Here is a 22,626-nt window from a genome sequence, read left to right as displayed (position 1 = left end):
AAGCTTGTGGGTAAAGAGTCCTTGACAGCCCCATTCATCTCTACCCCTCTATCCATCTGCCCCCCTTTACACGCCATTCCTGCCCTCCCTTCCTCTCGCCCTCCACCGGTCCCCACTGAAGCACGTCCCCACCCCACGTATGCACATGCAGGAAGATTTCCTCGAAACCCAGAGAGTCTCTCGGCCCCGGCAGTGCTGGCGAATGAGCTTCTGGTGTCCAGCCAGCTCCCGATCTTCTCGGTCATCAATTCGACACACGTGTATCGAACGCCCCCATCACCCATCGCCACTCATCAGTAACCCAGGCTGCTGCGAGCAGTGTAAAGCCACGTGTTCTGCAGAGCCCCACCCCATCCCAGACTCCGTTAACTGCAGTGAAACCGCTGGAGCCCCAGCCCCTTCAGAACGCACCTCCAGCCTCCCACTTGATGTGAGAGTGACTGGGGGTGACCGCCGAGTGCCAGGAGGGACAACACCTCTATTTCTGCGCCAGTGACGCGAGGAAGAACTGAATTAAACCAGGCTGTGAACGCCTTCGGGAGCCACAGAGTTTGCCTAAGCACAGGGGGCTGTGCCAACTTCCTGGACTCGCCAGGCCCTGGGGGCAAATCCTGGACTAGCCTTTACAGGCTCTCTGCCCCTCTCTGTCTTATACGTAGCTGCTTTCAGGTCACGGCTAAAGCTTACAAGGCTTGGGCCTTAGAGACTAACTGCTGAGGACAGCCAAGCTGCATCTCCCAAAGGCTGCCCTTTGTTTAGGTGTAAGGCCCGTTGGCAAACTCTTTCTGTAAAGGGCCAGGCAGTAAATATTTTAGGCTCACTGAGACCATGTGGTCTGTCGCAGTTACTCAGCTCTGCTGCGGTGGTGAGAAAGCAGTAGAGACAAAACATATTCGGATGAGCATGGCCGTGTTCCAATAAAACTTTATTTATGAAAGCAGACGGACAGCCAGATTTGGCCCCCCAGCTGGAGTTTGCTGACCCTGGTTTACAAGATTGTTCTCTGGACTGGACTCGTCATTGACCCCCCATCTCAGCTTGTGGTAACCACATCTTCATGCTCTGCCCCCTCTCCTGACCCCAGATATCCTCCAGAGCTGAAGCAGACGGTGGGGAGGGCTGAGGACGGGGGATGTGGGTAGAGGGGGTGAGGAGGGAGGGGAGACGAGCCAGCACCGCACTGGGTGTCTGTGCCTCACGTAATCCTCTCAGTGTCCCGTGAGGGAGCTGACTGGTGAGAAAGCCTGGATCCGGGGAGGTTAACTAATTGAAGGTCACTTGGCCACTAAGCAGTGGAGCTGGGATGCACCCACTCCTTCTGAGCCCAAGTCCACTGCCCCCGAGGCCCCTGATACAGCAGTTTCCCCATGTTCAACAGGGGCCTGGCCATCAGGATGCCCTCTGCAGCACCTTCTGGCCTCCTAGTGTGCCCAGCAATCCTCAAATCGGCCCCCAGGGCCGGGTCCTGCTCAGAGTGCTTTCGGTGGAAGAAGGCAGCCCCGGCAGGAAGGTCTGACCTGGGGGGTGCTCTGAACCACCATCCCCGGTTCATCAGTCCCCACAGCAGGACTGGGCCCCAGAACTCCCCTTGGCTTTGGAGGGTCGAGGAGGGAAGCCCAAGGTCAGGGCAGGCCCTACCTGATGATGCTCCACTCGGGCTCGATCCGCACGATGGTAGGATCCTCCATGTACTGGAAGAACAGGTCCTGGTGGATCTTGGCCCTGTCCACCTGCACCATCACCTTCATTTCCAGCACCTCATCTGAGGACGTGGTGTTGCACACGATGTAGGACGGAGAGCGTCTGCGGGAGGGAGATGGGGAGCTGGGCTCCTGGGTGGTGTTGGGCGGGACACTGTGGTCCTGGGTCGGGGCCCTCCCGTGCCCCTCCCTGTTCATCAGGCTCGTCAGAGGCAGTGGGGGAGCAGCGCCCCGACACAAAGCCCTGAGAACTACTGACAAAGACTCTCTCCTTGTCCAGACTGTAGACGGGCTCTCTGAGCCCCCTTTTTGACTAGGCTTCTTCCTGAGGCCCTGTCTTTGATTTGCCGACCCCCATTTTTAGCAAGAATCCTGCTAACTTAGTTTGGCAAGAACCACCCCCCCCCCCATATCTGAGTACCCTTGATATCTGATCAAATTCCGCCTCCTTAACCCTTGATGTCTGGTCACCCTGACTGCCTTCAGCAAGAGTCCTGTTAAGTCGGTTTAGCAAGAATCCTCCTAACCTTGTTTCCTCTTAGTAATTTTCCATCCACTGCCTCCCTTGCTCTGCCCCTTGGCTATAAATCCCCAGCTGTCTGCCGTATCTGGAGTCAAGCCCAATCTCTTTCTCCATTGCGACAGTCCTGACACCTATTGCAATAGTCCTGAGCAAGCTCTTCTTTACCATTTTAACAAGTGTCAGAGCCATTTTTTTCTTGAACGCTCAGGCAAGGCCTGGCCTGGCCTGACTTCAGATCTGTCGCAGCCCTCAGCATAGCTCTCTCCCAGGAAAAGCTCTCTCTGCAGAACCTCATGCCAGCGGCGCAGAGAATGTCCCCAACCACACCTCTTCTAGTCCTGCATCAGGGGCACCTCTTGCCTCCCTCCCAACCCTCACCCCCGCCCCAGGTTCTTGGCTCATGGACGGTGTGCTCTCCTGGGACTGGATGGTGGAACCAGGGGAGGGAAAGTCGGCTGCCCCTGGAGGTTCAACGTCAGCCAGCTCTCGGCAGTCCCGGCTGGCTCTGCAGCAGCTGGCCAGGAGCTAACCCGGGGGAAGGGGCCCTAGATTCCAAACTGTGTCCCGTGGAACCCGAGGGTCCTGCACAGTGGGTGGTACGTGGGCAACCAGGCTAAACGGTGGGCAACGGCACGATGGGCCGTTCCAAGCAAGGGGTGCCTGGCAGGTCCCCGGGCTGAGCCACGGCCAAGCACGGCCAAAGCGAACGGCCACTTTCTCAGGGAGGAGCAGGCACCTCCAGAAGGTTAGCCGGAAGTCTGCTGCCTGTCAGCCCCGCCCACCCTCTGAGCTGCGAACCCTGGAGCCTGCCCTGAGGTGAGTTACCTGTGGAAGAGGCAGGGCTGCTTCCCAAACATCACCACCACGTTGCTGCCCGCGTTCAGGTTGGTGCCCGTGATGGTCACCTGTGTGCCTCCGGACATGGGCCCCCGGCTGGGCTTCAGGTCTGAGAGAGTCAGCGTCTGTGCAGGAAAGGATCTGGCCTGAGGACGCTCCTGGGCAGGCCTGAAGCAGCACCCCACTCCCGGATTCCACTCGCCTTCTGGAATCCTTAGTCATGGCGGCCTCCCAGAGAGCAGGCTCAGTTTACCCAGGCCTGTGGGGACTGGCGGGCATGTGCACCTCTACACTAATAACAGTCATAATAATATTAGCTTCTACGTAGTGACCTTTTAAGTGACAGGCTTTATATTTTATGTGTATCTATAGTGAGATATACATTTTTTTAAAATCGCCCAATCTATTCTACAAGGTAGGCATTATTACCCATCTTAAAGACAAGATTCAGAGATGTTAAGTAAAGTTTCCAAGGTCACAGAGCAAAGAAGCGGCCTGAGAACTGACTCCAGAGCTGGAGTTCTCCACCACCTCTCCAGTCTCCAGCGAGGGTCGCTTTCAGGAAGGTAAGCTGCCCCTTCCACAGGCCTCTCCAGAGAGCTGCCCAAAGCACCCAGCGGCCAGAGCAATGAGATGTGTGAGCCCCAGGGAAACCCAGGAGGAGAAGCAAAGAAGGGTCAGTGGATTGAGTGAAGAGTCAGATTGGGGATGGGGGTGGGGATGGGGGAGGATCTGTGAGGTGAGGATTTGGAGTCTCAGTTTGTTCTTTCATTAGCATTTTAATGGAAAAAACTTTCCTAAGTCCCAGGTGAGAAGCCTGTATCTGCATTTAAATGAAGATTTCTCTCTTCTCTTACTCCCTTAAAGAATTCTGCACCAAAAGTTGAACCCACTCAGCTCCTCCGAGCGGGCAGGCAACCTCCTCTCCGAGAGGCCTCGATCAATGGATAACACTAGGGGAGGAGAAGAGAAGCCCTAGCGAAGCCTGCAGCCCCAAGGCCTGGCACGTGTGCGCCCCGGTCCCCGCACAGGGCACACGTGTGGGGACACGCAGGGACCCACGGGAACACAGGCAGACCTCTGCGCCCCGCGTCCGCTCAGCGCAGGCGCGCTCGCGGGGCCTGCCCACCTGGTCCCTGCAGATCCCAAACCTGGAAGCCCCGTGACACCCACCAAGCCAAGCTGAGGAACGGCTTATGCTGGCTCTGGCTCAGCCCGAGACCCGCACTAGGGCGGGAGATGGGACTGCTGCAAGAGCCTTCCGTTCTCAGCTTTGCCTGCACCGTGCTGTGTGACTCAGCACAAGTCACTTACCCTTTCTGATCTCAAAGAATCAAAAAGTGGTCCTCTCAGAGGTGCCTGACTGTTTTCTGGCTGTAACTTCCCACAGATGGTGCCTCCGCCCCACTGTCTGTCAAGGGAGAGCTTTCAGACCTGGCTCCTGCTGACCCCCCCGGAGAGGAAAGGGCAAGTGAGGGAGTTGCTTAAGGGGTAAGGGGCAACGTGGAAAGGAGAACAAGCTCCCTGGCAGCCTGGGGGTGAGGGTCCTGGAAGGGGTACAAGTGAGGAACCCTGACGGGTTTGCAGTGGCCCTCCTGTGCGGGGCTGGCTGGATGCTGAGCTACTCTGGGGGTGGGGAGAGGATGATATAGAAACATGTTTTAACGTTGGGAGAACCTATTAATTATTCAAGGTTCGCTTCATAACTATTTTCCAGCGGGTCTGCGTGGGAAATCAGATGCGGCGTTATTTGCCATCTCTTCCCTTGGCTCCCTCCCTGGATGGAGGCAAAGGGGCGAAAAGTGTTGCCTCTACAGAGATCTCCAGGGATAGAACTGGCAACAGCCCGAGAGTGCTGATCGGCGGTCTATGGGCCTTGGTGTCAGGGTTTTGGGTGAATAAACCCACACGTCAGAGCCTGGCCCGATTTGTGGAGGGAAACTGAGGCAGACCCAAACCTCGGCACTGGGAGGGGCTCCCCAGCACCCCCAGGCCCTGAGAGGCACCCCTGAAAAGAGGCTCGCCAGGGGCTTCCACGGGGGTCCCAAGAGTGCCACCTGCCAGCTGCCCAGCAGGGCGGGAAGGCAGTGAAGGCTCAGAGGTGTTGTGGGTGGGCGTGTGACAGAGGGGCATTCTGTCCTTCCTGCCTCCCTGGTATGACTCACGGGGGACCTCTGCCCCTCATTCCCACCCTGAACCCCTCGGAGCTCTGTTGTCGGCAGTGAGGGGGGGTTGCTCAGTGACCAGGTCCTTAATGCAAACTGGGGTCTGGGAGGAGACTGGGGTCCGTGGCACCATTTCTCCCCCCGCAGCTCTTCCCAAGCGGGTGTGTATTGCCAGGATAGTGCCTCCAATAGAAAAGTGAGCACGAGTCTGAGTCCCAGGGACCCACTGGACCAATGCATTTTCGCCTCGTGGCAACAACTCGCACCTTCCCTGCTCTTCTGCTCCGATTTCCCCTCGTCCCCGTCAACCCCCCGCTCCCCACTCCCTTCTGCTCCCATCTTCTGGTGCCCCTCCACGTCACACCTTATGCCGGGAACAGCCTCCCGCTACTCGATATCCATATGGAAAACTGTATTCTGCCTTAGACAGATCCTGCCTTTCCTTCTGGCTCCTTCCATGAAACCTTCCCTTAATACCTTCCATCCAACCACATCCTGCTCCCAGGGTAGAAGCACTCAGGCAGGCAAGACCTCCCCTGAGAGCAGAAGGGGCTTTTGGTTGTCTACCACATAGATGTGTTACATGAATTAAGCCCAAGAGCAGGTATCACAGAAGAAGGAGCAGCTGAAGGAGACAGAGAAGGGAAGGGAGTCAGGCCACTCGAAGGCTTGAGGAAGGATTGGATAGGCAGGGCAGAACAGACCAAGGAACCTGGACAAGTCGAGAGGCAGTGGGCACCCTGGGCTCTTCTTGAGCTGGGGGCTGACATGATGAAAATGGTATCCCCCAGTGTGGCTGGACTAGAATGGGTTCAGACCAACGGCAGGGATTTAAGGGGGCCACTGCAGTAGCAAAGGGAATGGGAAAAGTAAGACTCCAGGACATGGTGATAGAGGGATTGACATCAGGCATTAGGGGAAGCCGAGCCACAGACCACCAAGATGGTGGGCCCGGTGACAGGCCACTGACAGAAACGGGCAAGGGAGGGGGATGCGCTGTTTACGGGAGCTGACAGCTCGGGTGGGCCATGGGAGGTGATGGCAGGACATCCAGGGGGCGGTGGCCTTTGAATTAGTCACAAAGGTAAGAAGCCTGGCTGGAGACACAGCAGAGACAGCTGAGGCCCAAAGGAAACGTCAGCTTAATGAAGTAGCGGCCGTTCCTGGTAGCGTTCGCTTTGTCACCGCCAAGAGACCACAGGATAAAAACTGTTCCAGGTAACTGACTGGCCAAGGAAGTCCAGTGCTTGCTTTGGCCATGCAGCGGTGTCCTCCCTTTTACCACAGCTGCCAGGTAATTTCAGAGCCAGATTTCACGCCCAATTTTCATACGCCACGCCACACCTCTCAACTGCTTGGGGAGCGCTGTCTGTGTCTCTACCCACCTCAGTCTCTCTCTCCCTCTCGTTATCTCAACTCTGCTGGAATAACAATGTGTATATAAATATCTATATGATATACTATATATATATATATATATACACACACACATTTATGTAAATATATATACATTCATCACTAGTTGTCTTAAGGTATATTGGGTTTAACTTGGAAATTCCCTCAAACCCTTTCCGAAGAAGGTGGGAGTACAAATGCTAAACGCATAGGTAAAACTATACACATCCACTAAATCCATGACATGTGTGTGTTCCTCTAAGTGGGCTCCTGTGTGGGTTTAGTGACAGCCATATTTATAAGGTTGGTTAGCTTTCAAAGAGTGGAAGGAGCATTGCAGAGGTCAGGACCCAGGCAGAGAGGGGCATCTGAGGCACATCCCTCCCCGGTTCACTGCCACACCCACCCCCGCCCAATCACATGGTGTGCAAGTCCTTTATCTCCTCTGTCCTTCTGGACTGTGGGCCTCCTGGGGCAGGGGCTGCATGGGGTCTGACTCATCACTGTCACACCTGCAAGCCAGGCCCATCAAACTATATTATAAAATGCAACCAATTGAGCAAGTATTTATCAAATAACCTAGGGAGAGGTATTGTGCAAGGTGATACGTGGTTGTCAGTTAAGGGGAGGAAGAAGAAAGAGAAGGAAGGCAGATGAAAGAAGAGGGAGGAAGGAAGGAAGGAAGGAGAAAAATGGGCTTCTATGACATATTTCCGGGCATTTGATACCCAGTCACAAAATGCATCATTTCAGGTTTCCAGCTTCCAAAAGCAGCTCAGAATCATGAGGAAATGATCTCATCACATCTGGCATTAACCCGAGAAGTTAACTGGATGGTAAAACAGTTTTGGCAATGATGCGATGTATGTAGCAGGGGATGTGCTCATGTCTCCAGCATCCCTGTCGTCACAAGGCAGGGAGGTTCCCAAGTCCCCCTGCTCACAGAAACCCTCACCAGGGCTGGTCCGGTACCCTTTTCAGGGGCCAGGGAGGGTCCAGGCTGGAGGGAGTGTGAGGGCAGGGGTGAGATCTGCAGAGAGGCCTTGGGGTGGGGAGGGAAATGTGGGGAAGGGTGTTGGGGCGAGAGGGAGTAAGATAGGGATGGGACGATGGTGAGTGAGGAAGGTGGGATGACTGGGGATAATGGGATGGAAGTGGTGGGGTGCCAGCACACAGGGAAAGGGCAGGGCACAGTAGTCATGGTGGCAATCACAGAAATCGTAAAGGCAGTGACACTAGAGGTGATAAATCTATTTTACCTAATTTTCACAGTAATACCGTGGGATAGATGCTTAGTATTATCATCCCCATTTTACAAATGGAGACACTGAGGCACAGAAAATTAAACAAGTAGCCCAAGTCTACCCAGTTAATAAGCGGCAGAGCCAGGGTTCAAATCCCAGGAGTCCCCATGCACAGCCCACACTCTCACCCACCGTGTCACGCTGACACTCGGCCAGAAGGGGACACTGGGGCCTAAGAGCCAAAGCAACTTCCCTGGAGCTGCAGCCCAGCCCAGCCCAGCCCAGCCCAGCCAGGATGTAAGTCCAGCTGGTCCCGACTTCCAAGGCTGTGCTCTCAAGCGCTGCAGGGCGGGACTCCCACGACTTTGGCCTGGGTTTGCCCACAGAGGTCTAGAAGGGCTCAGCAATCATGGTAAAGAGGTCTGTGGCCTGTGCCTGGCCAGGCCATTGGTGGCCGGGACTCACCATGAAGTAATACAGCTGCGAGGACCTGGCCATGAACTCGGGCCGACACACGGCCACACAGATCTCCACGAAGCCGGCGTGCTGGCTGGGCTTGGCCTCCCCCATCTCACACACGATCCTGCAGGGTGGAGAGGACAGACTCCCATGGGGCACAGGAGGGTCACAGGCCTCCCTGCCGTGACCCCTGGGCCCTACACCTACCCAGGCCTCCTTCTCTGTAGTAAGATCTCAGGGATGGGCAAGGAAGGAGGAGGTGAGAGATACCTGATTCCTCCCTTCGGGGGCTCCTTCCCTTCGGGGGCATTCCTCCCCCACTTCGGGGGTTCTCAGGAAATGAGGACGTGTGACCTACAGGGGTCTCCTTAGAGGCTCTCAGTAAAATGTGACTTACCCAAGGGCACACAGCCATCAGACAGGGACCTCGGAGCAGGGACCTAAGGTTTGCAGGTCCTCGCCTAGGAGCTCTTTGCTCCCAAGGCATGGACTGCCTCAGGCAGTGCTTTCTGCTCCCAGCCCCAGCCGGGGGCCTGGCAGGGGAGGGGGTTTTCATGCCCGGGGAGGGGAAAGGGTGGGGGAGAGTCATAAATTCTCCCCTTTAAAAAAATTTTTATTGTTTCACTAACAAAATTGGTTCATACCCTTTGAAAGCAAGACAGTATCAAAATGTGACAGTAAAATAAAGTGTGCCTTTCTTCACTAATCTCTCTCAAAACCTTGGTGTATAAATCCTTGCAGACCTTTCTCTAGACCTATGCAAATATATAATATATATAATCTCCATTTTATAAATGAAGAACTGAGGCATGGAAAAGTTTGGCAACTTGCCCAAATATGTAGCTTTGCCCATATATCCACACGTGTGTATATATATTTATGTCTGATATTACGCACGCAGATAAACATAAATGTGTATATATACACGTACAATTATATACAAACGTGCATATGTAAAGAAACATATACATGATCTTAAAAATAAAAGTGGAACTTAACCACCCATTATTTTTAACCCCTGCCTTTTTACTCAACAAAACAGCATGGACTTTCCCTCAGGCCACAGTACACACAGCCTCATGGTATTTCATAAGAGGCCTGTGTCATCATTTATTTAACCAGCCTCCTACTGTTACGCATTTAACTTACCCTGATTTTTCTCCTACTCCAAATAACCCCGCAAAATGAACCAGCCTACACATCTCCTTAAGCATTGCATATTTATTAAAATAGATTTCTGAGAAGGATTATTTGTGCTTTTTTTTTTTTTTTTTTTTTGCGGTACACGGGCCTCTCACTGTTGTGGCCTCTCCCGTTTGCGGAGCACAGGCTCCGGACGCGCAGCCTCAGCGGCCATGGCTCACGGGCCCAGCCGCTCCGCAGCATGTGGGATCTTCCCGGACCGGGGCACGAACCCGTGTCCCCTGCATCGGCAGGTGGACTCTCAACCACTGCGCCACCAGGGAAGCCCTTGTGCTTTTAATGTTTGATAGTAGTGGGAAATAATGGTCCAGAAGGTCTGTCCCAATTTTTACTTCCATCAATAGCAAGTGAGTGAGATTACTTCACTCTTTGTCCAACACTAGATATTACCAGTCCTTTAAAATTTTTCTAATATAATAGGAAAAAAGAGATCTCAATTTCATTTTTATTCCCCTGATTACTGGTGAGGTTGCATGTATTGTGTGTGTGTGTGTGTGTGTGTGTGTGTGTGTGTGCTTAAATCTTAGACAGCCTTCCCTGTGACTTGTCTGATGCCCTCTCTTTATTTCGCGGATGGATTATCTTTTTGTAGGAGCTTCTGAATTAGGAGAATTAACTTTTCTCCATAATAAATATTGAAATTATTTTCTCTCAGTCGATCACTTGTTTTTCAACTTGGTTTATAAAGTCTTTTGCCACTTGAAAGTTTAAAACTATCTGTGTGGTTCAATTGCTCATTCTTTTACTTTATGGCTTCCGGGTTCTGGGTGAGAGTCTAGCAAAAATCTATGCTTTTCTGTTCAGATAACATAATTAATACATGTTCAGTTTTTTTAAAAGTACATAAAAGCACTTGTCATACCTACATTCCACTCCCACCCCAACTGCATCACCCAGAAGTATCCATTGTCAACATACTGGTGTACGTGTTTCCAGTCTTGCCTTCCTTTTACAAAATTTATAAACTCTGTATTCTGCTTGGTAAGCTGTGTTCTCACTTTATATACCTTGAGTATATGCCTGGTCATGATTCTTCTACATATCACATTTAATGGTTGTGTAGTTTACTGTCCTACGTATAGACAATAATTTATTAAATTAATTCATTCCCTATTTTTAGATATACAAATTGCTTCCACATTTTCACTGTTACAAATAAGGCCAAAATAAGCATTCTTGCAAATAAATATTTGTGCATTCTGTTTATTTAGGGAAAGTTCTAGAAGTATTATTCCCAGGCTAAAGATGTTTGACCTGCATTTCCAAACTGCCTTCCAGGAAGGTCGTCCCAATTTACCCTCCCGACATGAATGTATGAATGTGCTATTTCTTATGCCTCTCATCTGCACTGGGTGGGCATTAACTTTGAAAAATTGTTCCCCATTTCATTGGTTACTACTGATGTTAAACATTTTTTTAACATGACTTTAGTTCTTTGTCTGTCCTGTGAATTGCACATTCATGCTCTCTGCTAATTTTGTGATAGCTGCCTTTTACCTATATCTTTTATCTAACCTCTTTAAATGTTAAGAAAAAGCATACTGTAACAGGCCATAACAATACTCTCAGTTTATCATTCATATTTTTACTTCACACACAGGGTTTCTGGTGCACAAGTTTTGTCTTACGTACTCAAATCTAATCTTTTCCTTTATAATTTTTTCTTTTGCAGTTATACCTGGAACATCTTCCCTTTCTTGAAATCAAATAAATTCTCACCTGCATTTTCTTCTAACCCTTTCACGTTTTCATTTTTTACCCTTAACTCTTGAAGCCATCTGGAATTTACCTTGGTGTGTAATGGGAAATAAGAATCTGATATGGTACCTTTACCAGGGGGTGAAACTGTACCACTTATTGAATGAGCTTTGCTTTCCTTGCTGATTTGAAATGTCATCTTTATCACATACTAACAGATTCTTTTTCTGGTGTTCTATCTTATTAAGTATCACGATATTTAATCATGTGGCTTTATAATATTTTTTACATTTTATATTTATATCTGGCTATACAAGTCCAGAGCAGGGCGTTTTAAAGTTCCCCAAATCACAATATATCCGTAGCAGCCCGCTTTGGTTTTGTTCTAGGAAGGACAAAAAGTTGAAGGAGCCACAGAAAGGTCTTTGGGTAAGTAAGTGATGATGGACCAGGATGGGTCCTACCAAGCCTGGAGCCTTCAATCATCTTATCTACTCTGAGTGTTTTGGGAAGAACCGGACGGAAATCAAGGAGGAATTGAGGATGGCAGGACTGATGGTTCCAGAATCACAAAATCTGGGTAAGACTCAACCAGCACAAGCATAAACGCACTCACCTACCTAAGTGAGACCTTGCAAAGAGTCAATAACTTATGCACACGGGGCCAAGTGGTAAGGTTTCACTCCGGGAGGGGCAGCAAAGAGGGTGGAGAATATAGATTCTATTGCGCTGGTGAATATTTATTTCATGCTTGTGTTTGCTGGGCTGGAAAATTGTATTTACTTATTTACAAGGCAATACATGACTCACAGACCTTCCCTGCCATGTAGGTTAGAGGTCAAGGTCACTCGTTGAATGGCCCTCTCCGTGGACCAGCAGACTTTGCTGGAGAAAAACAATCCAAGTCCCCACAGGCCTGAGAGTGGGTGTGAAGGTTCATTCTCAGCCTCCACAGAGGGGAGCACAGGATTAGCTTCTTCCGTAATTGGGGGAGGACAGGAGTGGGGAGTTAGGGACAGCGGAGGGAGCTAGGGCAAGGAGCTGAACTCACACGTCTGCAGATTTTGCTTTTGCTTTGTCTTGTTCCCACTCAACCTCACACCTCAAGGAGGTAATGATCACTTTCCCCTTTTCTCCCAGCCATCTCCCCTTCCCCTTTCTAGACTTCCCCCAATACGGCAGCTAGCTAGTTCGGGGGCTGGGGAGTTGTAGGGGTCCCCCGCACCCTAGCACGTGAGGGACGTTCTCCTTTTCTGTCCATAAGTTCTAAGACCATCTATTGTTGGTCGGGGAAGGTAAGTCAACATCAACCGTCTATTTATATGGACTTCTCTTCCCTGCTCCTCCCATGTCTCGGACGGCCTCCACTTACTGTTCCGCAGGGATGTAGCCATCTACCAAAGGGCTGCACTCCACGCCGGCCACCTTGACATGGGAGGCGATGTCCCGGAATTCCAGGCCCAGGTTCTCCCCTCGGATGGTGACCTTGGTGCCCCCTTCCCGGGGGCCTGTCACTGGGATTATCTAGAAGGAGGAAGCACAGTAATCAGACACCAAGACAGCGCGATCCCCCACTGCTGATGGGGCAAGGGAGAGGCTGCTGGCTCTTTCCTATCTCCATCCCATTCACTGAGTTGAGTCCAAGTCCACGAGGGCACCCAGGTCTGGGACTGTCAAGGGGCAGGAGCTTCTGGTAGAATAGTCTGTGCCTGTGTATGGTTTTAGGAGCAGGGTTCAAAGCCCCTTGTTCCTCTTCGCATTTCACAGAAGAGAGAGAACATGATCTGCAGTGTTACTGGGTAACTCACAGAAAATCGGGATTAAAGCCTTCCAGCATATGCTCGTGTTGGTTCCACTCTCAGTGAAAATGAACAAGCCTCCTATCGACCCACACAGCCCTCCACACGATGGCATCCACCCATCTTTCAAGAGCCTTGTCGAAAGTCACTTCCCCATCACCAGATGTTCTCTCTGTTTCTCTCCACTGAGACTTCAGGACACCTTCTTTATGCTCTTTTCACAGTAACGTTTGTGTCGGATTCCCCACCCTGCCGCCCCCCCACCCCACCTCTTCAGATCCTGATTCCCTGAGAGCAGGGATGGTGGTGCCTCCTTTCCCTGTGTGAGCTTTCCAGTGACGGCACCATATTTTATTTCTTGAGTTGTAATTGTACTGAAAACCCCAACGATCCAAGCATCTTCCTGGTGTTAGAAAAGCCTTCCTCGCTGCCCCTCTGCCTTCATTGTTTGGCTTGGTTTGTCTGGGTTTAATTTAGATTTTACCCTCATACACTTGCCCAAAACGACTGGCTTTCCCTCCGAAGACATCACTGTTGATGCTAAAAACCCATGACTGGAATGTTAGGATTCAACCACCAAGGGCCTGCTTTGAGGTGGCGGCTCAAAGTTCACGTGATCTAATTATAACCTCCCACAGCAGTGACCTTAGTGGCAGAAGACATTCCATGCCAGCCTCTCCTGGCATTTCACAGACCAGAGAAGGGCCCATTTCCTGTTCCTGGTGTCTCTGAACATCAGCACCTGGATCTCGGCCAACGTCAATGGGATCACAATAGGAGAAGCCCAGGTAGGCTACCTCTTAATATTTCCGACTCTCTCCATCCCCCCAGGGTCACAAGTGGGCGGTTCCATCCTGGGGGGAGGGCGGAAGGTGGGGAAGGGAGTGACAGCTTTGCCGAGCCTTGTAGGCTATTCACCTACAAAGCTCAAGATACTTCCTGCTTCTCACATACGCAGGTGTGCACATCTGTGAGTGTGAGGGTTCATGAGTGTGTGGGTTTGCACATGCACGTTCCCACTGCAGTGGGAAAAAAAATAGGTTCTTTGGAGACACAGGCTTGTTTCTGTGTGAGGGAGATAGACAGATAGAGGGGGGGTGGGCAGCGGGAGCCCCTGTCCTTCCCAGATGCCTGCCCAACTAGTCCCCAAAGCGCCACTGGCACCTGGCAGCAGCATCTGCATATTTCAGCCCTGGCTTGTCGTCCTGAAAACGAAGTTTTATCTCTGGCCCAGTCCATGGTTCTCCAGGATCCCTGGAGGGCTGCTGCCAGTACGGAGCCAGTAAATAGCATCCGTCGCAGGGAGGTTTGTTTAATTTGCCATCTCCTCCCTGTGATGTTTTTGGTCTCAGGCCAAGAAGAAAGCCAGTCCCACTGTTTTCACCAGACACACCATTAGCGGTCCTGAGAGGCAGCCCCCTGGGGGATGGCTTCTTGCTACGGGGCTCTGAGGGTGGGGGCCGGCAGGAAAGGAGGGGGGGCCCTCGTTCAGATGTGGCGCCAGAGGCATCCACCTGCTCTACTTTTCCAGATAATTCTGTAGGTAAAATACGTAAGTATCTTTCCCCAGTTTGAGAATCACTGTTGAGATTCCCACCCATGCAGGAGACTGAAGTCGGGGCTGAACGAAGCTCTCGGCACCTGGAAAACCAGGCATGTGGAGGGTGAAGGTGCCAAAGCGGGGGCACACCTAGAGGGCCACGCCCGAGAGGCTGCTTCGCCGGAGGAAGCTGCTTACTCAGAGTCAAGCTCCTTCCTGCTTTTACACATCCCCGGTGCGCCTGCAGCACTTGTGAGGGAGGGTCGAGGGAATGTATGGGGGTGTTTGCCTTTGTGGTGGCGGAGGACGGCAATCCAGTAACCAAGGGACTCGGCCTTCAGGGGCCCTTGGTTTACGCTTTGGTCAGAGTAAATCTGAGCAATGGTCTTTTCATGTGGGAAAGGGTGATAATGACCTTGGCCTTGGCAGGCATCATGGGTTGAACCGTGTCCCCCTAAATCCATATGTTGAAGTCCTAAACCCCAGCACCTCAGAATTGTGACCTTCTTTGGAGAAAGGGTCTTTATAGAGGGAGTCAAGTCAAAATGGGGTCATTCAGGTGGGTCCTAATCCAATAGGACTGATGTCCTCATAAAAAGAGGAAATTTGCAGAGACACACATGGCAGGAAGTCAATATGAAGAGGCACAGGAAGAAGACAGCCACCTACAAGCCAAGGAGAGAGGCCTGGAACGGACCCTTGCCTCACAGCCATTAGAAGGAACCGACCCTGCGACACCTTGATCTCGACTTCCAGCCTCCAGAACCGAGGGACCATACATTTCTGTTGTTTACCGCACTTCACTGCAGCAGCCCTAGGAAACCACACAGCAGGTTGTTGTGAGGCCGGATGAAGTGAGGGATATGAGGCTATTTCACAAACTCTGAAGCACCACACAAACGTTTGGCCTGTGATTGTGCCCGCCGTTGTAAGGGTACCAGACACGGGTGTTTGTGAAAGTGCACGGAGCTGGCTGCCCAGCATCCCCTCACTACGGATGGATGGACTGAGCTTCCGCCTCATCTTCCCTCTGTCCTCCCGTGGCATTATCACCAGCAGCATCAACCATGGCAAGGAGGCACTGAGCACCTGCAATGAGCGAAGTGCTGGGCCCCAGGTGCAGACGTGTCAGACACCGTCCCGTAGCTGAGACACGCACGTCTTTCCCTTATTTTATGAATGGAGCAAGGGATTCCAGCCCGGGTGCGGGGGACCTTAGAGGGTCTTCGTGCCGGGAGTGTGGAGGTGAAGACACCAGGGCAGCGATGGGCTTAGACACGGGATTTAAAAATGATTTTAACACTGTCAGTGATCAACGAGGAGGCGGAGGGTGATGAGACCCCCACGGGCTGGGCACGCAGCCAGGCATCTTGCATGGGTTCGCTCATGGAATCCTTGTCACTCCCCTGTGAGGTGGATGCTTCGACCCAGGGCACGGGTGAGCAAGCTGAGGCCTGGAGGTGGAGATGAAGTAGTCGCAGGGGACCCAACAATTACTTGGGATTAGCAAATGGAGCTGGGATTCAAACGCTGTTCTCTGTGATCCCCCGTCTGCCCCGCCCCTCACGGCTCCGTTCCACGGGCCCGCGTCCCTCTGTTCCCCTGCTCCACCTCTCCGGGGCTGGGCTCCACGCCCTTGACCCCAGGCAGCCTCCACCCACAGGCTGACTGCTTAATGAGGCCGCAGCCGATGGACCTTCATGGCCTTGCCACCAGGACTCCTGGAGACAAGGAAGGGGTGTCGAGGACCACGAGTCCTCTTGGACGCGGCTCACACGGAGACTCCATAGGACAGTCGAACCCTCTCTGCTCTCGACCTCCCTTGATGAGGGGAGGGCCTCTGAGCCAAGCCTAAAGCTGCTACGGATTTGCAGGGAAATGAGGATGCCCGCAGCCAGCTGGGCGCCTGGTGGACACGGGGGTGACTGACACCATGCCAGCCATGGCTCCCAGGGCCCGGCCCATGGCAGTACAGAGCCCAGCAGACCACGGCGGGCCCAGCGGACCATGGCTCACCTCTGTGATGCGGGGGTTTGTGCACTTGCTGTTGGTGCCTGACAGCTCCAGCCAGTGGCTCTCGTGGATGGGGCAGTGCTGCCGGAGGGTACACTGGCCCTGGCCCTGGCACCAGCCGCATTCGAAGTCCGGGTCCGCCTTGAGGCACAGCCCGCAGCTCTCACGCATGGCGCCGCACTTGTAGAGGTGAACTGTGGGTAAAGGGCAAGGGGGGCTTGGAGGTGGGGGCAGGGGGCTGGGAGGGGCCCGGGAGTGCGGACCAGGAGGGCAGTGCTGGCCTGGATGATGGGACATGAGGCAGCCTTGTCCCCTCCGCCCTCCGGATGCAGGGAAAGCCTGAGCAGAGGGTTGTGGCTGGGCGGTGGAGCCTCCCTCAGTCTCTGGGGCCCCCTCCAGCCCGTGCTGCTCCCTCCACTGTACTCCCAGCAGCCGTCGCCCTGCGCCGAGCAGTCACAGAGCAGTGAGGGCGCTGGGGAGGCGCGGAGAGTGGGCTTGGCTTGGGTGGGGGATGGAATGGCACTGCCCACCGATGGGAGCTGCTCCCCCCTCCCCGGCCTGCCCGGGCCCTCCTTCCGCACCTTTGTTCTGAGCTGGGTTATCAATGTTGAAGTGCCCGTTCCACACGACTGTCAGCTTCACCGGCAGGTTGTTGATCTCCATCCCTTCGTAGGAATACTGCAGCCAGGACCGGAAGGAAAGGAGAAAGCTGGGTCACAGAGATTTCTAGGGTGGGCCCAATGTTCGGCCTGGTGTCCGCAAGAGTGCACGGGGTCAAAGGCAGGCCAAGACTGTGCGGGCGTGTGTGTGTAAGCACACATAAGCACGGGTGGGCAGGGTGGGGACGTGCATCTCAGGGGACCAGACCAGGGGGTCAAGAAGCTAAGGCGGGGAGATGCCAGGCCTGGGGGGACACCCATTTGGAATGTGGGTTCACAGAGCAGATTTGAGCAAGTGGCTTGGCCACCTTCTGCGGCGGCCTGTTCCTGCCAGCTGGGCTCTCCCCGGGAAGTTAGTGAGAGAAGGGCCTGCTCCCGCCCCGGCTGCCCAGGGGAACCTGCCAGTCCTCAACGCGATTTGGGAGCTTTAATTTCTAGGACACGTTCAGGGGAGGTGGGTGCTTTACCAGAGGCCTGGCCAAGCCTGATCTGCAGGCAGGGAGAGTGGCTGCAGAGGGGAAGCAATGGAGGAGCTGCACTCTTCAGGGGATGAGTGGCTGAGGGTTAACAGAAGAGGACTGCGTGAGAGCTCAGAGGTGAGGTGGGAAATCCTGAGGTCACCCTAGGGCACAAACCTGGGAATCTGGGTCAAGTCTCCAAAGACTCCAAGACAGAGCAGGGGCCCCAGCTCCACAGCTGCCCATGGTGGGGCGGCAGGGAGCTGCCTCTGGGCCCCGCTTCCCTGCCAGGCTCTCCTCTAATGTTCCACCCAGCTGGGTCCATCCCACAGGGCTGCGGTGCTAAGGCGGGGAGGGGGGGAAGTGGGAGGTACCTCTCAGGCAGCCCCCAGTATGCCCGCCCCCGTCCGCCTTCTGCAGCAGGCATTCTCTATCCCCGGGGAAGGAGGGCAGGCAGCAGGAGCTTGGAACCTGCCCTGGGCAGCTTTTCCAATCCCTACCTGATTTTCTCATTATTCCACTAGATTCTGCCCACCACAGGGGGTGAGATGGAGGATCAGAGCTGAGACAGGTTTTCTGCAGAGGAGGGGCTGAGGATGGGCGATTTTTTGGAAGAGTTCAGTCCAGGAGACTTGGTCTGAAGTTGTGTTTGCAGAGCCAGTGGGCTCTTTTAACGCAGAGTTTAAGTTTGGTGGGGCTGGGCCGTGGGGATGCTCGTGGCTGTTGTGTCAGGCCACTGACGCCCCCTCCTTCACTGAGGGGAGGGCAGCACAGAAACTCGGGAATGCACCAGCTGTGGAGGGTCTCAGGGCCTCTGCCTCTGTAGCTTATCCGTAGGGCTTCTAAAGGAGATGTTATCATCTTAACCTGGGAACCTGCCCTATATTCCTGAGTGACAGAATGTGCTCCATGATGAGCATGCTGTGACGCTGCCCTCCTACAGAAACGTAAGTAGGGTGTATGTCCAGCCTTCTTCGGGCTCTAACCTAGCACGCCAGAAGTTTTCACTAACTCCCTGGTGATGACGCCCAGGCCAGGGAGCCACATGTGGTGCCTGTCCCACAATGGCGGTGGTTTGCCTTGTACCATCCACACTCTCGTATAATCTCCCTCGAGACTGATGACACCTGGGCCAAGGCCAGGGTTTGGGCTGAGCCACAGAATAAGCGAAGCTCCCTAGCCCTGCAGAAGCAACACTGGAGAATTTGTTTTGATCATCCCATAACTCAGCTGGGGACTCAGAAGCTTTCTGCCACGAAGCCCACTAGCCAACTCCCCAGAGATTTAAGTTTTTCGCGTCTGGGTGGGTCGTTCCAAGTCGTCGTGAGTTTTCTCAAAAAAAACCCTCTTCCCCTCTCATGGTGGTCTATGGACCACCTTCATCAGAGTCATGGGGGTGGGGCTGGGGAATGAGGCCTACTAAATGCAGATTCCAAGGCCCCACCCAGACCTGCCGAACTAGAACCTCTGGAGACAGGAGCATTTCCAGTTAGGTACTCTGAGTCTGGTGCTGTGAAAGTTAGAGAATCGCTGCTCCTTGCCATCTGCTAGCAGCAGGGAGACAGAGGACAGCCAAGGGGGAAGTGTGTAGGGGGGATGGGGGGAGAACCCGTTCCAGACGCCCCTTCCCATTTCCTCCTCTAGCCAAGCTCCACTGCCCCCATCCTTCCCGTCCCCTTCCTCCAAGGCCCCAGTGGGGGAAAGGTGGCAGGGGCCAGTGTCAGGCTGCTCCGACCTCTAGGAGGGATGCTGGTGGTGCCTAAATCGGCATCGAAGCCAGGCTCCTGCCTCTCAGGCCTGGGTCTGTCCAGGACCCAAAGTGGAAGCAGCAGGCAGCAACCAGGGGCGTGTTGGTCGACGATCAAGAGAACCTTCAGGCCCCTCTCAGGAAGGACCTGAGATCCCCCAAGATCAAGGCAAGACATACTGCCCACGTATGCATGGGAGTGTCTGCGTGCATGAACGTCTTTGCATGCGTACATGAATGTCTTCCCACGCGTGCTGAAGTGAGAAGAGGTCTGTGCACATCCGTAGGATCTATGCATTCAGATGTGCGTGTGCATGTGAGCACACACGGGCACACACGTGTAGTGCCGTGTAGGGGCTCCACAGTGACCGGCTGTGTGAATGTGGGCAGAGGATCCGAATCTCAGACTCCCCACGTGTAAAGTGGGAATTACACGCGGTGCGTACCTCACGGGATTGTTGGGAGGGTTCAAGATAACCATCCGATGCTCTGGGCACAGTGCCTGCTGCGGAGAATGAGCACCCGAATATTATCGTGTATTTGAATCTATGTGTGTGCACTTGGGGATGCTGTGCAAAAATACACCTGTGTTCCCCGTGTTTCTGTTTATGTGGAATAATAGCAGCAGCACTTATTGAGTGTTTCTGCGCCAGACACTTGGTACACATGGAGATGGACGCACACGAGAACACTTATGTGCTCAGATGTGCGTGTGTGTGCACGCATTTTCTTTCTGAAGGAAAAATAAAAAAGGCTTTAAGGATCAAATATGCTGGGCATTGCTTCCTCCTTCTCCTCATTCCTGAGATCTCAATTCTAAAATATTACAGAAATCATTAACCCCAGTATTGCCCACCAACCCCTTGACCTCCCCCCTCTAGGGAGGTCACGCTCCTTCCTGGAGATGCCCTCTCTCCCCCTTGACCTGCATCCTGCAGGGGGAGGGGCGGACTGCCGGGGACCCTGGACCACTGGCTCGCATCCCCCACCACTCCCCACCTCTGCTCCACTTAGCATTTATATAGCCCTCTATGATCAGTGGGCAGTTGATCCGCACAAAGCCCGGAGCTGGGGGAAGAGTGTTTCAGGCTCCTATGGGCCAGGAGGTTAAGTGTCTCAGTCAAGGTCTGGCTCATCGTGGCCCAGCTCTTGGACGACGTTGCTCATCACCTGGGGAAAGAGTGAACCCCAGTCTCCCTACTTTCTAGAGCAAAGAGAAGACCTCTGTACAATTTGGACGCTCTTCCCTCCAACCATTCCCTTGTCTGAGATTTTTTGCTGCAAAGTTCTATCATTCTATCACCAACGTAAGACACCAGTGTATGCTGTGTCCATCTCCAGGACCCCAGAGGCTCAGCAGACCCATTCCCAGCTGTGTTCCAGTAAAGCGGGAAGGGGGAAAATTTACCCCCTATCGGTCTCCCTGTCCTTGTTTTGCACGCAGTAAATTGGGGCACGACGAGAAACCATGGGGCCACTGCGGGTCGGTGGAAGATGGGCCTAGAGCCCTAGGGCCTCATGGCTGGCACTGTAGCTGGCCAGCTGTCCCCTGCGGCCCACTGACTCCCGTGATTGCCAGTGACTGAGGGGCGGGACTGGGCACTATTATTAGCAGCACTTGACATCTCCTGGAGCCTCTGTCTAAAGGAGGCCACGGATACCCACAGTTGCTTCTAACCCTCCTCCAACTGCTGCCTGTGAGCTGCCCTGTTCTCTGCCAACAGGCCCCCGAGGGCTACAGTGATTGGCCCGGGGCCTGTCCCCAAATAGTGGGCTGGAAGTGACCTGCCTGTCCACCCAGCCCCGTGTCACCCCATGCAGAATGCTCCTGTGTCTCTCTTTTCCTTCTCTGCTCTCCTCTGAGACCCCCCTCTGCCACCAAAAATCAAGGGTGGTGGGGCGGGCTTGATTTCTCACAGGTCGTGAGACCCTGCCACTCACGAACTGTGTGACCTTGGGCGTGTCACTGACCCTCGGGGCAAGGGTGGGTTACCCTGGAAGTCAATGGAGACTCAGGGCCAGCTTCAGGGCCCTGCACTCACCCACATGGCCCTTCCTAAGGCCTGCCTGCGTATCTCATTTGTATTGACGTATTTCATTCTTAAAGAAGGTCCCCCAAAGTATGTAACTCTCAGCCCCACAAATCCAATCCTGCCCCTACTCTGGGCCTCCGGTTTCTCCTCTGCACAGTGAAGAAGAAGGTGGGTTTCACATCGCTTGAAAATGTTACGAGTCTTTAAGTCTGTTAGTCTCTGAGCATCTGGGTGCACAGCAATAGCCCAGAAAGAGAGAATGAGGGAGAGCAGAGCCGGGGCTGGGAAGGCCACGGGGCCAGCGGGGGAGCTGGCAGGCAGGGGCGCACTGTTAGGGCACACTGTGTGGTGACCAGGGACAAGGCGAAGGCTGCTGGCCGCAGGGGGCTGCTGACCCGTTGCTGGTCCAGCATGGACCCAACCTGGATTTCTAAATACTGGGCAGGGTTTGTGCCGATCTACACAGCACAGCCCCGGGGGGCTCCTTCCTGTTCCAAGGCTCCTTTTGCAGGGGCTGGTCTGTCTCAGAAGCCTCGTGTGCTGGGAAACAGCCTCTGTGTGGCTGTACAGGCCGAGGTGCGCCTTTGTGGGCTCACATGAGGCCCCCAGGTCAGCCCTGGTAGGAAGTCAGGACCCAGGGTTTCCAGAGTGGCTCTCAGGAAGGAGGATGGGCACGCCCTGTAAATACATCTGCCCACAAAGAGCGCTCAGCGGCCCCAAGGCGGGCCCCAAAGCCCCTTGCACCGCAGCCCCTGCTGGGTCACCACGACAGGGCCACACCTACAGGCAGACACTTGGGGGACTGGGCCGGGCTAGCAGGGTTGGAGGAAGCAGTTGTCGGGGGGAGCTGAGCGGTTCTGTGGGGATTCGGGGCAGTCCTGACCCTAGGAGAGCGCCCGGCGGGTGGGCACATGGGGCGGGCACTCACAGAGGTGTTCTGGCACTGCACGCTGGAGCTGTTGAAGCGCAGGGCGGGCACCCTCTGCTCGCTGCCCTGGATGCTGAGGACGCACTCGTACCCGCGCTGCCCCGACTGCGGCTGGGGGAGGTTCTTGGCCTTGAGGGTGATGGGCTTGATCACCTCCACGGGCACCAGGATCTTGTCCACTCGCAGCAGCTGCGGGCAGTCCTGGGGACAGACAGTGAGGCTCAG

At 54.0% G+C, this 22,626-nt stretch overlaps 1 protein-coding gene across 3 annotated transcripts in view; it reads right to left on the bottom strand.

Annotated features, from left to right (window-relative positions):
• The window catches only part of LOC132419362 (plexin-A4), a 97,587-nt gene that overhangs the window by 48,964 nt on the left and 25,997 nt on the right, over nt 1–22,626 (bottom strand). For all 3 annotated transcript variants that reach the window (XR_011246345.1, XM_069540398.1, XM_060003285.1), the window contains exons 6-12: nt 22,402–22,602; nt 17,158–17,254; nt 16,580–16,770; nt 12,597–12,748; nt 8,330–8,447; nt 3,049–3,185; nt 1,639–1,803 (exon numbers count right to left, since the gene is read on the bottom strand). Coding sequence is in view for 2 of the 3 variants with exons in the window: in XM_069540398.1 (XP_069396499.1) it covers nt 1,639–1,803; nt 3,049–3,185; nt 8,330–8,447; nt 12,597–12,748; nt 16,580–16,770; nt 17,158–17,254; nt 22,402–22,602 (1,061 nt within the window). In the remaining variant the exon portion in view is untranslated. The remainder of the gene's footprint in view (nt 1–1,638; nt 1,804–3,048; nt 3,186–8,329; nt 8,448–12,596; nt 12,749–16,579; nt 16,771–17,157; nt 17,255–22,401; nt 22,603–22,626) is intronic.

The sequence above is a fragment of the Delphinus delphis genome, unplaced genomic scaffold, assembly GCF_949987515.2.
Source record: "Delphinus delphis unplaced genomic scaffold, mDelDel1.2 scaffold_424, whole genome shotgun sequence".
Taxonomy (NCBI): Eukaryota; Metazoa; Chordata; class Mammalia; order Artiodactyla; family Delphinidae; genus Delphinus; species Delphinus delphis.
This window is presented reverse-complemented; position numbering and strand designations above follow the sequence as displayed.